The 16896-nt window shown below is 42.5% G+C and overlaps 1 protein-coding gene across 5 annotated transcripts in view; it reads right to left on the reverse strand.

Annotated features, from left to right (window-relative positions):
* The window catches only part of LIN54 (lin-54 DREAM MuvB core complex component), a 37762-nt gene that overhangs the window by 8152 nt on the left and 12714 nt on the right, over window positions 1-16896 (reverse strand). For 3 of the 5 annotated variants that reach the window (XM_081959205.1, XM_081959207.1, XM_081959206.1), the window contains exons 3-10: window positions 15670-16388; window positions 12525-12645; window positions 9599-9744; window positions 6962-7120; window positions 5516-5732; window positions 3142-3218; window positions 2793-2990; window positions 501-592 (exon numbers count right to left, since the gene is read on the reverse strand). In XM_081959205.1, the coding sequence (XP_081815331.1) occupies window positions 501-592; window positions 2793-2990; window positions 3142-3218; window positions 5516-5732; window positions 6962-7120; window positions 9599-9744; window positions 12525-12645; window positions 15670-16353 (1694 nt within the window). In that variant the 5' untranslated portion in view covers window positions 16354-16388. The remainder of the gene's footprint in view (window positions 1-500; window positions 593-2792; window positions 2991-3141; window positions 3219-5515; window positions 5733-6961; window positions 7121-9598; window positions 9745-12524; window positions 12646-15669; window positions 16389-16896) is intronic. The other 2 variants (XM_081959209.1, XM_081959208.1) reach the window with 2 other exon arrangements.

The raw sequence follows: 16896 nt of genomic DNA on the forward strand, positions 1-16896 counted from the left end.
CTTTGCAGAAGACTTAAGAGAGCGTGGGCCTCCAGGGGCAGCAGCAGAGAAGGCTTTCTCTGAGAAGAGAGAGGCCATTTCCCCCCCAATCTGTTTTCAGACTCTGCATTATCCCCCCCCCCCAAAAAAAACCATGATGTAAACATAAACTAGGTGGATGGACCGGGTCTTCTTTTATTGGATTCTTCTGCATAGAGATGGCTACAAGATTATATTCTAATATTTGTAAAACTTGTCTCTATGTTTATCTATTTTTAACAGCCTCATTTCAATTTTTTTCCCCCGTCTTGAGTCTCTGGGATGAAATAACCAAATCAATAACACAATACTCTAATCAGGTAGCCAAACTATATGCAAAGCAAAGGAGGAAATCTTCAGTATCTACGGTACGTGGACAAAACTGCAGCAGCTGGTTTTTTTTTTAATAGTTGAACATTAAATGCTTTTCCCGATCTTATCTCCTTCCGTGTAGTGGCATAATTTGTGTAGACAATACCCACCCATTGAATGGAAGTCGGGCTTGAGTCTGGATATTTGATGTCCCACTAAGAGTAGTACTGCTCGCTATGGAGACACAAGATGGCTGCTGTAGCTTAAAAAACACACACACACAGTTAATGCATGACATGCTGTTTGTAGGTGAGGATTTTTCACAAATAGCTGCATTAATCACACACCCTTCTTTTTCCATTGTTGGAAGTCAGAAGGTGGTCAATGGTATTTTTAAGCAATATGGCTTTCTAGAAACTTAGCCTTAAATGATATTTTTCAAATTTAGTATACCTACAAGGGTAGCCTAATCTCTTGTTATTGTACTTGCAATTCTGATTATGAATAAAGGCTGAAAGTGAAAAAAGAGATAGGCAAATTTGCCAGATGTGACTTAAAAATAGCAGCCTGCTAACTACAGGTACATTAAAAACATATGCTCTGTTGATTTGCAATTTATGCTATCAAAAGAGGGGTCACCAACGTTGGCAACTTTAAGACTTGTGGACTTCAACTCCCAGAATTCCTCGGCTTTGCTGGCTGAGGAACTCTGGGAGTTGAAGTCCACAAGTCTTAAAGTTGTCACGTTGGAAACCTCTGGTCTTAAGCACTTTAGCTTCAGGAGGTCAAAATTCCACAGGTGCATAAAATGTACAAAACTTAACAGGTGCTGAGCGTGGTGCATCCTTTTCCCGCTACGGTCTTTTAACAATAATGTTACAATTCTCTGCAGCTCCAGTATTTGCTTTGGGCTCCTTATTGCCCTTAGTGGACTTCTACAAAACATTTCTTTACAGGTCTTCTGAAACTCATTTGACAATACCCCCATTCCCCCCATCCCTCAATACATTTAAGGCTAGGTAACATCAATCCTAAAAACAAATAAAACCGATCCAAGTATTCATTCAGAATGTGTAATAAATACGGGGAGAAATTAAGTGTTGAAGGGAAGAGTGTAACCCAAATCAAGCTTGTGAACCTGATTTTCCCTATTCATATCTTATGCTTTCCATAAAAGTATTCGGCTATCATAACTTTTTTTCCCTCCTGCACCTTTTGCACCAGTTCTCCAAATTATGGATTTTAACACTCAAACCTCTTAGAACAGCGATGCTGAGCTCTTCCAGTTTCCAGCGCTGCCGCACGCACAAGGCCAGATCGTTGCACGCGCAAGAAACCAGGAAGAAGAACGGGCAATGCCGCATGTGTCAAGCAACATGGGTCCATGTGGCACTTTGGAAATGCGTGCCCTAGGTTCGCCATCACGGCCTTAGACGATTGGCTGGGACATTCTGGGAGGTGAGGCCCGCACATCTGAAGAATGCACAGGCCACGGAAGACCATGTGGAAGAAGAGCTGCTCTTCTTTCTTGCCCACCCTTTGAATATTGCAAGCTGAGTTGCTCTAAATGTGATACTGCGAAAATACATTCTGCTTAGCCATCTAAATTACACTGTGTCACACTTACAGCTTTGTTCCGATTTTCGCCTCCCCCCCCCCCCCGGATTTTAGGGAATAAAGAACATTCCCTCTTCTCAGGAGCCCAAGGGATAAATTCTAGGCTCCATTAATTAGCTAACTGCTTCATATGCAACAATGTTTAATCTCAAAACGAAGAAAACAACTCAGATTTATTTTTAAGGTTTAACCTTACTGAGGAGCTGTTTCCGGCAGCAGTTAGAAGTCCTTTAAACCAGGGCTCGGCAATCTAAAACACTCAAAGAGCCACCAAGGTCCTAATAGGAAGCTCCTCGTTCAATTCTAAAGCCGATTGGAAGTCTGGTTTCCCCACCATAGAATCTCCTCCTAGCTCGGCATCCTGTTTCCTCTGCTGACTGGAAGTCCAGTTCCCCCACCGTAGAGTCTCCTCCGACTGGCAACAGGGAGCTGCAGCAGAGGGATGAAAGAGCCACATGCGGCTCCGGAGCCACAGATCGCTGACCCCTGCTTTAAAACAACGCTTCTCATCTCAGTAACTTTTAAGATGTGTGGACTTTAATTCCCAGAATTCCCCAGCCAGCATGCTGAAAAGGTGCAGAAGGCTTAGAAATTGCCCGCAACTACCAAATATACAAACTCTCTAGCTAGCCCAGGGCTGTCAAACTCCCGGCCTTCGGGCCGGATGCATCATGCGCTGGCCATGCCCACCCCCGGTTTAGTGAAGGGGGAAAAAAGTCCCGATATATCACTTGACGCTGCCGTGATGACATGAGTTTGACACCCCTGCTCTAGCCTCTCCTTCGAGAGTATTAGTTATAAACACCGTATATTATTTTTGTAAATTCCTTCTCATAATCTCATACCTGTGTGACATACTGAGCAGGGAGAAAGGCATATCCCACGTTTCCTGTGCCGTGGGCAGGGGCCAGGACAGTGCCAGGGGGAAGGTTGGTGAGGTTGGGTTGGATTTGTGGCAGTGGTGTGGCAGGCATAATGAGTCTCTGTTGTGGCTGGCTTGTGGTAACTATCTGCGAAGTTGTGTTCATTGGTTTGGGGGCCACCTGCAAGGAAGGAAATATTCAGTGTCTTGTTTTGTGTAGCAAACGGCAATCTTTTGCAACAAATAACTTTAGAAGGATAGCCAGAATGGAATGCATGGAACGTTTCTGTGCAAAGCCGGCTTCGTAGGAAGCCGGTGTAGGTGGAACTCACTTGTTTGACTGTCTGCGTTGCTGGGATAATTGGAACAGACATCCGTACAGGGGTTGCGTTCACTACCACTGGTTTGGCTGTTGAAAAGAAATGGCATCAGATACAACAGGCAACTCGACAGACTAGGACGTTGAGAAAAGGGTGGGCAGCTTCCTTAATTAGCCAGTCACCCCTCATTCTCATCTATTAGAACGTTAAGCTGGCAGATCGATCTTGAGCTGTGTCATATTCAGCAAGAGATGCTACCCAGCATGTCATATCCTCCTGTCTATATATAAATAGCTGCAGAAAGATGTCATGAATTGCAAAAAGGCTTATTATAAAAGCCGCGTACAATTCCGTTTAGAAATCTAATGTCAGGGAAGCAAAATAAGAACGTGGCACATCTAAGCGTTTTGAAGGTAGAAATATAATTTCCAGATTAGCGAATATACACATTCCATTTATTTGGGTAGCTTTAACAGTGGTGGGTTCCGGATCCCGTTGCAACCGGTATGCTTGCAACGGGGCCTGGTGTCTTCCACATCAACCCACGCAGCGCATGCATATGTCCTATCATCCAGCGACGCCTCCGCGAGCCTCGGCGATGCTCCAGCTCCTCGGCGGAGCGTTGCGCAGGCACTGTGCCATGCAAGTGCACGGAAGCACCAAAGAGTTTAAAGACAGGTAAGGACGATGGGCGGGCAGGCCCCCCGGAGCACTGTACTGGAATGGTACCCGGTGCTCCGGGCAGGCACCGGTATGTCCGTACTGGGGCGTACCGCCTGCAACCCACCACTGCTTTAATGTCAAAAATAGATCAAAGCAGCTCTTAGTTGTTTTCAGGGTTTTAATTCCAATTTTGCTTCCCAAGAATTATTGCTTATGTTACTACAATAATATAGGTAGTCCTCGACTTACGACCACAACTGAGCCCAACATTTCTGTTGCTAAGTGAGAAATTTGTTAAGTGAGTTTTGTCCCATTTTACGACTTTTCTTGCCGCATTTGTTAAGTGAACCACTGCAGTTGTTAGATTAGTAACACGGTCGTTATGTGAATCTGGCTTCCTCATGGACTTTGCTTGTCAGAAAGTCGCCAAAGGGGAAATCACATGACCCCAGGACACTGAAACCGTCATAAACGTGAGTCAGCTGTCAAGCATCCGAATGCAAATCACGTGACTATGGGGATGCTGCAAGGGTCATAACTGTGAAAACTGGTCAGAAATCCTCCCCCCCCCCTTTTTTAGGGCTGCCGTAACTTTGAATGGTCATTAAGCAAAATGTTGTAAGTCGAGGACTACCTGTACAGTACTAGCAAGCTTGCTGGTATAAAGGCTGCACATGGCTTAAAAAAAAAATGATACAGGGACACAAAGGTGCCCTAGAAAGGGAATGGGAAAACTGTGTTGCAGGGATGTATAACAGGAGTCTCCAAACATGGCAATTTTTAAGATTTCTGGACTTCAACTCCCACAATTCCCCAGCCAGCGTGGTTAGGTGAGGAATTCTGGCAGTTTGACTCCACAAGTATTAAACTTATCAAAGTTGGAGACCCCTGGCCCACGGGAATAGTTGGAAGCACTCCACACTGCAAGCTTTTTTTTACGGAGCCCGCCAGCAATTCACAAGCAGGCTTAAGGGAGTTCCAAGCTATACAAAACCATCGAGGTTTCAGACACAACTTGAGTAGGGAACCTCCTCCATCATTCTCCCCCACCCCCCTCCCAATTCAAACGAAGGCAAAAATGTGTCCAGGTGCCACGAAGCGATCACAGTGATGGGAAGAATGGGCAAGTGGAAGTGGAAGCAAAACGAAGCAAGCAGGAGGGACATCACTCTGCACACTGCAATGTCCGGGTGCAAAACCCCACTTGCAAACGTATTAACTGAAAATGAAGTAATGGCTCAAAGTAGAGTTGTGAAATTAACCAATGAAGGCTTTGCAGCCACATTGCCAACTGGTCTATTTTTAAAAGAAAACTTGAGATAAAAGTAAACGTAAATATCAGATCTTTATTACAGGGTCTTGGTTAATGGCGACTCAAGCCATGAAAAATAATGCAACAAACATTATTGTAATTCTAAAATGCCTCCCAAAATTCTGAAAAAGATCTGAGTAAGGTGAGCAAGCCGGGGTCATGATGAAGCCTTAACGAAGTGGCATTCTCCAACCAAGCAAGGAACGTAACAAATAATCACGTTTCAACCACAAATCAATCCTAAAACTATTTTAAAAATACACAACCATTTCCGGCTAAGCAGTCATCTTTCAACTTGCATAAAGCAACTCTTCCAACTTGCCAGTCTCATCAAACTTCCTTTGTAGCTTCCCACTTGCGTTTTTCTTATGCATCTATATTTTAATATATTCAAATAAAGATTTTTCTAACCTTGCTGCAAGGTTGCAGTGCTGGTGCTGGGATTCTGATTGGCTGGTTGTGCCGTACTACTGGCAGTTGTGGCGGTTACAAGCCGGACATAGTGGAATTTGCTTCCAGGTACCTGAATTTGCTGGACATTGGGCGCCGTTGTCAAGGGAATTATTGTCTTAAATTGAGAAGTACCCACGCCCCCAACAGTGAGGGTCTGTACTGCAGATTTCACAGCCTGTTGAAACGACATAAAATATATATATTTGAGATTGCTGGCAAGCCAGTTCTTCATTTCTAATGAGAGTCAGCACAATTCCCCCTCAGGCCCGAGACTAACATACGTACAGATAAAACAGTGCTGCCACACCGTTCATGGTTAGACCAGAAGCTATTTGCGGAGTATAGATTCTGCATTGGCTTTAAGCTATTTCCTTTCAGCGGTGCTTTAATTTCAATTAGAAAGAAAAGAAAAAAGAGAAGGAAGACTAGAATAGAATAGAATAGAATAACAGAATAGAATAGCAGAGTTGAAAGGGACCTGGGAGGTCTTCTAGTCCAGCCCCCTGCTTAGGCAGGAAACCCCATACCATTTCAGACAAACGGTTGTCCAATCTCTTCTTAAAAACTTCCAGTTTTGGAGCATCTACAACTTCTGGAGGCAAGTTGTTCCACTGATTAATTGTTCTAACTGTCAGGAAATTTCTCTTAAGTTCTAGATTGCTTTTGTCCTTGATTAGTTTCCATCCATTGCTTCTTGTCCTGACTTCAGGGGCTTTGGAGAATAGCTTGATTCCCTCTTCTTTGTGGCAGCCCCTGAGATATTGCAACACTACTATCATGTCACTCCTGGTCCTTCTTTTCAAGAAGAAAGAAAGAAAGAAAGAAAGAAAGAAAGAAAGAAAGAAAGAAAGAAAGAAAGAAAGAAAGAAAGAAAGAAAGAAAGAAAGAAAGAAAGAAAGACAGAAAGAAAAAGAAAGGAAATAAGGAAGGAAAGAAAGAAAGAAAGAAAGAAAGAAAGAAAGAAAGAAAGAAAGAAAGAAAGAAAGAAGGAAAGGAAAAGGAAGGAAGGAAGGAAGGAAGGAAGAAAGAAAGAAAGAAAGAAAGAGAAAGAAAGAAAGAAGGAAAGGAAAAGGAAGGAAGGAAGGAAGGAAGGAAGGAAGAAAGAAAGAAAGAAAGAAAGAAAGAAAGAAAGAAAGAAAGAAAGAAAGAAAGAAAGAAAGAAAGAAAGAAAGAAAGAAAGAAAGGAAAAGGAAGGAAGGAAGGAAGGAAGGAAGGAAGGAAGGAAGGAAGGAAGAAAGAAAGAAAGAAAGAAAGAAAGAAAGAAAGAAAGAAAGAAAGAAAGAAAAAGAAAGAAAGAAAGAAAGAAAGAAAGAACGAACAATCAATCATGCCTGAAACTATTCAATTCTGCAAATCACAATCTGAAGACCAGGCTCTCAGAATGGGACTCAAATTAGCCTGTACCTGAGCAGTTGTACTGTTAGCGACAGCTTTCCCCGGGGAAGAGGGCGTTGAATGCTGCACTGTGAGAATCTGCTGTCCCAGCGCTACGTTTAGAGGAACACCGACTGTTTTCTGTGGGGAGCTTGGAGGCTGTGAGGCGACCGACACCACCGTTAGCTGCTTAACAGGATCACATAAGCACAGAATCCCAACTTTAAAATAGGTAACATTGCAAATGCGTAAGAGGTCAAGACTTTCCACAATATAGGTAGGGTCTGGAGGCAAAATGAGCAAGGGAGGGACTCAAAACGCAATAGGACTGCCTTACTCCATTTTGGAAAAAAGTAAAGCTATTATCAACTAGGGAGGGAGGGATGGAAGAAAGGAGGTAGTGGGAGGGGGGGGGCAGTGGCAGCTACAAGTCTGTTAAACCCAGTTTGCATAGCTGTATTAGCTATGGCAAATCTAGACAGGATACTAAAAAGCAGAGACTTCACCCTGCCAACCAAAGTGCATATAGTTAAGACGATGGATTTCCCAGTTGCAATGGATGGCTGTGAAGGTTGGACCATAAGGAAGGCTGAGCACCAAAGAATTGAGGCCTTTGAACTCTGGTGCTGGAGAAGACTCCTGCGAGTCCCTTGGACTGCAAGGCGATCAAACCGGTCAGTCCTAGAAGAGATCAACCCTGACTGCTCTTTAGAAGGCCAGATCCTGAAGAGGAAACTCAAGTACTTTGGCCACCTAATGAGAAGGAAGGACTCACTGGAGAAGAGCCTCAAGCTGGGAAAGATTGAGGGCAAAAGAAGAAGGGGACAACAGAGAATGAGGTGGCTGGATGGAGTCACTGAAGCAGTTGGTGTGAGCTCTAAATGGACTCTGGGGGATGGTAGAGGATAGGAAGACCTGGAGGAACGTTGTCCATGGGGTCGCAATGGGTCAGACACGACTTCACAACTAACAACAACAACAAATTAATGTACAGGTAGTCCTTGACTTACAATCACAATTGAGCCCAAAACTTTCTAATGTTAAGCAAGACAGTTGTTAAGTGAGTTGTGCCCCATTTTACAGTCTTTCTCGCCACAGTTGTTAAGTGAATTGCTGCAGTTGTTAAGTTAGTAACACGGTGGTTAAGTGAATCTGACTCCCCCACTGACTTTGCTTGACAGGAGATTGCAAAAGTGATGACATCACCCCAAGACACTGCGACCATCATAAATATGAATCAGTTGCAAAGCGTCTGAATTTTGATCACTTGACTATGGGGACGCTGCAACGGTTGTAAGTGTGAAAAGCGGTCATAAGTCACTTTTTTCAGTGCCATTGTAACTAAATGAATTATTTTAAGTCAAGGACAGAAGTGGTATTCAGCAGGTTCTGATCAGTTCTGGAGAACCAGCAGCGGAAATTTTGAGTAGTTCGGAGAACTGGTAAATACCACCTCTGGCTGGCCCCGCCCCCATCTATTCTCTGCGTCCCAAGTCCCTGCTGCTTGGGAGGAAATGGAAATTTTATGGTATCCTTCCCCAGCCACGTCCACCAAGCCACGCCCACATAACCGGTTGTAAAAAAAATTTGAATCCCACCACTAGTCAAGAACTACCTGTATCTAATTCCTTCACTGACTCAAATAATACTTTCTGTCATACTCATTTTTATTTGGAGGATTTGTGAGTTTTCCTTTAGCACAAATTCCCATGGCAGAATGATGCCAGAGAGCAGACAATTCTAAAACAGCTGAAAACAGCCAGGATCCTTCAGAAAGTCCATTTCAAAATCAGACTAACTTAGTTGAAGTGGAACATACATTTCAATCATTTTCACGCCAATGCATTTGTGCAAACGGGAGCATGGACTATGGCCGTGATGGCGAACCTATGGCACGCGTGCCACAAGTGGCACGCGGAGCCATTTTTCAGGGCACTCGAGGCGCTGCCCTGTCAGCTGACCAGCGCGCATGCGAGCGCTGGCCAGCTGAATTCACCTTTTTAAAAGCTATTTTTCGCCTTCCCCAGGCTCCAGAGGCTTTATTAGGAGCCTGGGGAGGGCGAAAAGAGCTCCCCCCCCCCCCGGGAGGTTTCAGGGACCGTCCCTGAAGCCTTCGGAACGCTTAAAACCACCCTCCGAGCAAACCGGAAGTGACTTCCGGGTTGCTCGGAGGGTCGTTTTAAGCATTCCGAAGGCTTCAGGGACCGTCCGAGGCTTCCCTGATGCCTTCGGAGCGCTTAAAACGACCCTCCGAGCAACCCGGAAGTCACTTCTGGTTTGCTCGGAGGGTGGTTTTAAGCACTCCGAAGGCTTCAGGGAAGCCTCTGGACAGTCCCTGAAGCCTCCGGAGGGCCTCCGGGGGGTCGTGGGAAGCTTTTTCGCCCTCCCCAGGCTCCTATAAAGCCCCTGGAGCATGTGGAGGGCAAAAAAAATGTAAAAATGGGGGGGTCGCGCGTTTTGCGCGCATGCGCACTGGGGGGGTCGCACGTTGCATTATGGGTGCGGCACGCCCGCACTCGACCCCCCTGCGCTCCCCCCATTTGTGGCACGCGAGCCAAAAAAGGTTCGCCATCACTGGACTATGGAATTTCTTAGCAATGTGTCTCAATTGTAAAAACTAGAATCTGAAATACAATATACACATAAGCAACTGAAATATAAGTTTACCTTATTTGGGGATTTCAAAGGAGAGATTGCTATCTTATTTGGTGCCTCCTGTATTGTAGAACTTAAAGTTGTCCCAATAACTCCGCTTTCTGATATAGTTACAGTTTTGGGGGGTGTCCCCGGAGCAGTCTGAGTAAGAACTCTACCTGTAAAAAACAACAACCCAGAGTTATAATCTTACCCATCTTATCAGAAGATAAAGTGCAAGATTTTCTGTAAAGGCATTAGCACTTTCTATGAGCTAGAGGGTTTTTAATAGCAGACCACTTAACTTTAGAAATAAACATACAATTTAAATTTAAACTGATGCAATCTTCACATTTTGTGGAACTATAAAATATATTACTGGTACATACTTCACTGAATTATTTCTCTCTCTTGAAAGCCTACATACTACTTTATTTTTTTAAAAAAAACAAAAAAACAATACTTTGGCGATTAAAAACAAAATGGTCTTCACCTAAAAAGTCACCAAGTAAGCAGATAATTCAAATAGCAGTAAAAAACTAAACAAAACACTTTTTTGCATAACTAGAGAATCACCCCCATTGCCAAAAACACCCCAAACCCACTATTCTCTTTGGAACAAGTATACTTTTTATACAGGTGAAACTCCAAAAAATTAGAATATTGTGCAAAAGTTCATTTATTTCAGTAATGCAACTTAAAAGGTGAAACTAATATATGAGATAAGACTCATTACATGCAAAGCAAGATAGTTCATGCCATGATTTGTCATAATTGTGATGATTATGGCATACAGCTCATGAAAAACCCAAATCCACCATCTCAGAAAATTAGAATATTACATGCAATTAATAAAACAAGGATTGTACATAGAACAATATTGGACCTCTGAAAAATATAAGCATGCATATGTACTCAGTACTTGGTTTGGGCCCCTTTTGCAGCAATTACTGTCTCAATGCGGCGTGGCATGGAAGCTATTAGCCTGTGACACTGCTGAGGTGTTATGGAAGACCAGGATGCTTCAATAGCGGCCTTCAGCTCTTCTGCATTGTTCGGTCTCATGTCTCTCTCATCTTTCTCTTGGCAATGCCCCATAGATTCTCTATGAGGTTCAGGTCAGGCGAGTTTGCTGGCCAATCAAGCACAGTAATCCCACAGTCATTGAACCAGGTTTTGGTGCTTTTGGCAGTGTGGGCGGCTAGAAAATGAAGTCAGCATCCCTATAAAGCTCGTCTGCGGAAGAAAGCATGAAGTGCTCCAAAATCTCCTGGTAGATGGCTGCGTTGACCCTGGTCTTAATGAAGCACAGTGGTCCAAAGTCCTGTTGTTCAGTGGTCCAAAGTCCTCTTTTCTGATGAGAGGACTTGCTGCGCATGCTTTCTCTCTCTCTCTTCCCGGCCAGGGAATCAGCCAATGTAATGAGTCTTATCTCATATATTAGTTTCACCTTTTAAGTTGCATTACTGAAATAAATGAACTTTTGCACAATATTCTAATTTTTTGAGTTTCACCTGTAGTAGTGCATCTTAATATAGTCCCAAAATGTTGATACAATTTTGATTCTGCTCTTAATAATTTGTTAAAAGTCATAAAAGACAAATGAGATTTTTTAATTAATGTGATCAAATATTGCCCAGAGTCGCCCCAATCAGTGAGAGGGGTGGTATACAAATTTAATAAATAAATTTATGCCAGGATTTAACTCCGTTTCCTCTGCAGCTCACTCCTCTTATGTATAGTTTGTAAATGAATCTGCAAACGTTTGCCCCATAATTCCTCTGCAGTGCAAAAGAGAAACAATCTTGACCATTTTTTCCCCTTGGACAAAAGAAAAAAAAGTAAATAATTCCAAACATTGTTGCCCTGGAAAAAATAAAGAATTCCTAAGAAAAGATTGATCTTCTGCTCTAATACAAAAATAAGTATTCCAAAATATGCTGAAATGGGGCAGGAATGCTTCAAATAATATGTACGATCAATCTATTGATTTCTTAGCAACAAAACTTGTCAATAATTGCAAATGGAATGACAGCATAATTCAAAGCCAACCAAGAGTGTACTTCTGCACTTTATTACATATTCATAAAACTGGGAAGCTTTCTGTATTTAGCACACGGTAAGATAATTGCATGTCCTCCCACATAATCAATCCAAGATCTGAACTTCTAAAGATAAGATGATAAACTTTTACATACTTTCTACTTGACGAGAGAAGAGTCCTTTTTATGGCTGGCATTCAAGGTGCCTGTGCTTAGGAAAATGTTTCTTTAAGCCATAAAAGAAATCAAAAGCTTACAAATCCAACTCCCTTTTACACTGAGTGATGCTCTAACTGCAGTGTTTTTCAACCTTGGCAACTTTAAGATGGATGGACTTCAACTCCCAGAATCCCTTTGCTGGCTGGGGGATTCTGGGAATTGAAGTCCACCCATCTTAAAGTCCCCAGGGTTGAAAAACACTACACTTAGAGCAACTTTCCTCAAAATAATACAAACCAGGATGTGTCATTGTTTGGATGACAACTCCCAGAATTCCCAGTCAGCAGAGCTGTTGGTCGCGTTAGTTGGGAATTCTGGAATTCATTATCGTACTATATCTGAACAGCATCACTTCTCGCGCAGGTTCCCCCAATCTGGGTGCCCTCCAAAGGCAGGGACCAACTCCCAAACTCCCCCCTACCAGGTGTACTCTGCAGAGATGAACCTTAAATATTTGGAGAGAACCCAGACTGAAGAAAGCTGTTCCTGGGCTTTCCATAACCTAATATCCTCCCAGTGCTTGCGGGTTAACATAGTTTTGACAAATTTGAAGGAATCCGGGAATGGAAATTCCATGATGAAATCAAAATCCATCAAAGGTCACTTTATACTTCCCATTCGCTTGTTACACCCTGGCTAAATATTACAACCTGAAAAAAAAGCCATTAATAGATATAGATGTAGATGTAGATATAAACCTGCAATGACTGGTGATACTTGAGTTGTCTGCCCTGTGACTGCTTTGCTATTGATTGGTTTTGTGATGATGAGCTTCGTTATCATTGGTGCTGAAGTTGGTGTCCTGGCTTTCTTAGCAATCTAAAAAAAAAACAATGAGGAATCCAATGACCAATCGTTTCTTAAAGAAGGGAAGCCAAAGGAGTTAGAAGCAAGGGAGAACCAACCTTGACCCAACTCCACTGAAACACCTCCCACCCACCCACCCACCCACCCCCAAAAAGGTAAAAGAACAGCCCAAAACTATCACATACGGTAGTGGCCAAAATTGTGGAAACCTTTTAGGAAAAGTGCATTTTTTGAGGTTTGATGGCTAATAAAACCACTTTTTTTGGGGGGGGGGGGGAGTTTCAAGATAATCATATTTCACCTATTGTACGCTGGCCAACTGGTCTTTGCAGGCAACGGAACACCAGAAAACGCCCTGAAAATGGCCTGAAAAGTGCCCTGAAAATGTTTTCAGGCCGTTTCGGGCTGGTTTTTTGGGCCATTTTGGGCTGTTTTTCAGACCAAAAACAGCCCAAATAACGGCCTGAAAAGGTAAAAAAAAAACAGGCATGTACGCGCACCGGCCAGCTGGTCTTCAGGTGCTGTGATACATGCGCAGACACATGCACAGTGTGGCACTCAGTGCTGAAACGGTTTGCCATCACTGGGCTCTATAGCCTAAATCAGGCATGTCCAAACCACAGCCCATGAGGTGCAAGCGGTGCTGAGACCCCACAAGATAAATTTTTTAAATTTTTTTTAACAAGGCAGTTTTTTATTTATATACATGAAGTATATTATAAGTTTTTGTATGCAGCCCAAGAATTACTTTTTACTTAATGCAGCCTAGACAAGCCAAAAGAATGGCCAACCACGGCCTAAATAGCCCTAGTTCTTTGCAGTTTAAGAAAGAGAGAATTCTTTGCCCAAAGTAATTATAATTTTAATGCAGACTGCATAATGCAGGTAAGTATGCGCCAGTCGCCAAGCCGCTGAATTTTGATCACATGATCATAGGGATGCTTCAAAGCTCCTAAGTGTGAAAAATGATCTTGTTACTTTTTTCAGTGCCATCATAACTTTGAATGGCCACTGAATGAACTATTGTAAGTTGAGGACTACCTGCATATGTAGTTGGGGGGGTGGGGGGTGGAGTGGCTTAGTAATGTAATAGAGCAGTGGTTCTCAACCTTCCCAATGCCGCGACCCTTTAATACAGTTCCTCATGTTGTGGTGACCCCCAACCATAAAATTGGTGTCTCGGTTCCTAAGACCATCGAAAATATGTGTTTTCCGATGGTCTTAGGCGACCTCTGTGAAAGGGTCGTTCGACCCCCAAAGGGGTCCCGACCCACAGGTTGAGAACCACTGTAATAGAGGGATGGGAGGCAAAATAAATGACTCAGTTAATAGATTCATACATTGGTTCACTACACATATATCCTTTTATCTATCTATCTATCTATCTATCTATCTATCTATCTATCTATCTATCTATCTATCTATCATCTATCTATCATCTATCTATCTATCTATCTATCTATCTATCTATCTATCTATCTATCATCTATCTATCATCTATCTATCTATCTATCTATCTATCTATCTATCTATCTATCTATCTATCTACCTACCTACCTACCTATCATCTATCTATCTATCTATCTATCTATCTATCTATCTATCTATCTATCTATCTATCTATCTATCTATATCTATCATCTATCTATCTATCAAATGGTTCTGTGTGTGTGTGTGTGTGTGTGTGTTTTCCAGCATAACTCTGGAACACCTCGAGCAATTTCAACCTAACTTGGTACACAGATCACTTACTCTCTGGAGAAAAATACTGTGGGACTAAGACACCCCTAACACCCCTCCGGGGTGTGTGTTCTGTTAAAATGCAGCCTATGTGCCTTTCAATGGCTTCTACTGTACAGCACAATGGAGTTGCCGTGGTAACGGCTTCACAGTACTCCATAAGGGGGCTCCCTCTGGTAAGGGGGAAAATCCAACATTAGAAATTACGTTTGGTCTGGACATTTTCCACCAATAAATAAATACTCGGGCAACGTCGGGTTATTGGCTACTTATGAATAAGAATCTTCCCAAACTGGATTAAAAGCAAAAAAGCTGAAAGTACACGTTGGACGAAGAAAATGTGAAAAAGAATGTAAACCGATACACAACTGCATATATAAACATAAGCAAAAATTTAAACCTCAGTTTAGCAGTGATTCATGGGGTAAGTATAAGCGCAAGAACTGTAAGTCTTCATGCCTATGTCTGAAGAATATTCCTTTGTTTTTGGCCTATTATAAAAAAGCAAAAAAAAAAAAAAAAGACAATTGTAAATATAAATTAACCATTTTTGGGGTTTTTTTTCATTAATAGGCCAGAAACAAAGGAATATTCTTCAGACACAGACATGAAGACTTACCGTTCTTGAGCTTATAGTCACTGAATCACTGCTAAACTGAAGTTTAAATTTTTGCATGTTTATATGCTTGCATATGTATAGTTGCCATTCCTTTCCACATTTTCTTCACACAGTGTGTCCTTTCATTCTTCACTGCACCTGAACAAGAACCAGTCTTAAGCTGGTCTCCAAACTGCCAACTTTCACTTCTAGTAATCATCTGATTGATTGATTGATTGATTGATTGATTGATCGACTCACTTCAGAGAGCTGATCAACTCAGTAAGATTCTGGATAACGTGCAACATTAAAAACAATAGAAACCAAAATAATAAGGAAAGAGTAGGATATGTCGCAGAGGGAAACATTCAAAATTAACAGGTAAATCCTGAAAGAGGCTCACCACCTCAACAAAATCAAGTCCTGGGGAAAGTCAAGTTTCCAAAGTTTGGTAATTTTGAGGAAACCCTTTCTGATATGTGCTGCTGCAACCTCATCTCGATGGACAAATTAGTTTATTATTTAAAAATAGTCATCATTTCCGCTGTCTTTTAACACCTTTGCTTTAGAACTTGCTTTTTAAAGATTGAGGTTTTTTTTTTAACCTAGCCAGCTGTCTTCCTGCCACCAAAGGGAATTCCCTATAGTACATCAATTTTATTGCAAAGGGAATAATAATCGATAGAAGTCCTTCTTACCTGCACTGCTTTTAATTGCTGGGTCTGCAGTACGGATGACTGGTTGGCGGTATTTACCAGCTGGCACCCTGGAGTCAAAGTAGAGACACCAATGACAGGTTTCACCTCTGACCTTCCTCCAATTGTGACCACCTTGAACTGCTGGGCTGGAACCTTGGCGTCACTGGCTTGTAGTTGCGACGTGGCTTTCTGGGACTGCGACAGCTGGTTGTGGGGTAGCGCTAAGACAATCGGTTGTCCGGGCTTGCCCAGCGTTGTTACTATGAGTTTTTGACCTTCCTGCTTTATGGCCTGTTTACCAATTTTCAAGTCCGTTGCTTTGTTAAGAATAATTTGATTGGCTGACAGAGAGACTGGAGTCTGGGGGCCTAGCTTTTGGAGGCCGCTTTGAAAAGAAGGTTGTGCAGTCACACCGGCATCAGATTTTACGAAGGCAGAATTGCCGGTCACGGGGCTAACACAATTGCTGGGCAATGTGACGGATTCCGTGGTGACCGATGGTGTGACAGTAGTAGTGTGATCATCAGCGGAGCTTACATTTGCCATTGCCTCCAATTCTGTTTCCATAGGAATAGGGTCGCCCACAATTACAGCTTCGATGTTCTCGTCTTCCTCCAACGTTATACCTGTGTCCATGATCTCTTCAGGGAGCAAGCTGTTCACTTCTGCTGACACCACTTCCATTTTGCAGATGTTGACGGTAGGTTCGACAGGAGCCACTACAATGAGATTTTTTTTTAAAAAAAATGTTCAATTCTCATGTTCGGCCAAACTATGTAACTTGAAACATCAGAGGTGTCATAGCTGGACAGCTATATAATTGTGGAAGTGACGTGTTAGCAATTGTGGATAAATACACTGTTAGCATACCCTCCCCCATACACACAAATCTATTAGCTAATAAGAATAGTTACTAATTTATACCGAAAGGGTTATTATACCTCAGAAACCTGGAGCTTGAGCTGAAAATCAGGACAGTTCAGTTCTAATCACTTATTAGCCATAAATATACTGAATAACCAACAAGAAGATCTTTTTCGGAGCCACATTGGGGGAGCTTTCCTCCCTTTCAGCATAATGCTTCTGTTTTAATGCTGAAAAAAATCCCCATCGGGCAAAAGCACGACATATATTTGTGAGTGGAAGATATTTTGATTTTCTGTTACCTAGGGAGAGGATGGTTGACCCATTACTCACCCAATATATACCATAGCCAAATGGGAATTA

The sequence above is a fragment of the Natrix helvetica genome (genome assembly GCF_964273705.1).
Source record: "Natrix helvetica genome assembly, chromosome: 7".
In the NCBI taxonomy this organism is placed as follows: domain Eukaryota; kingdom Metazoa; phylum Chordata; class Lepidosauria; order Squamata; family Natricidae; genus Natrix; species Natrix helvetica.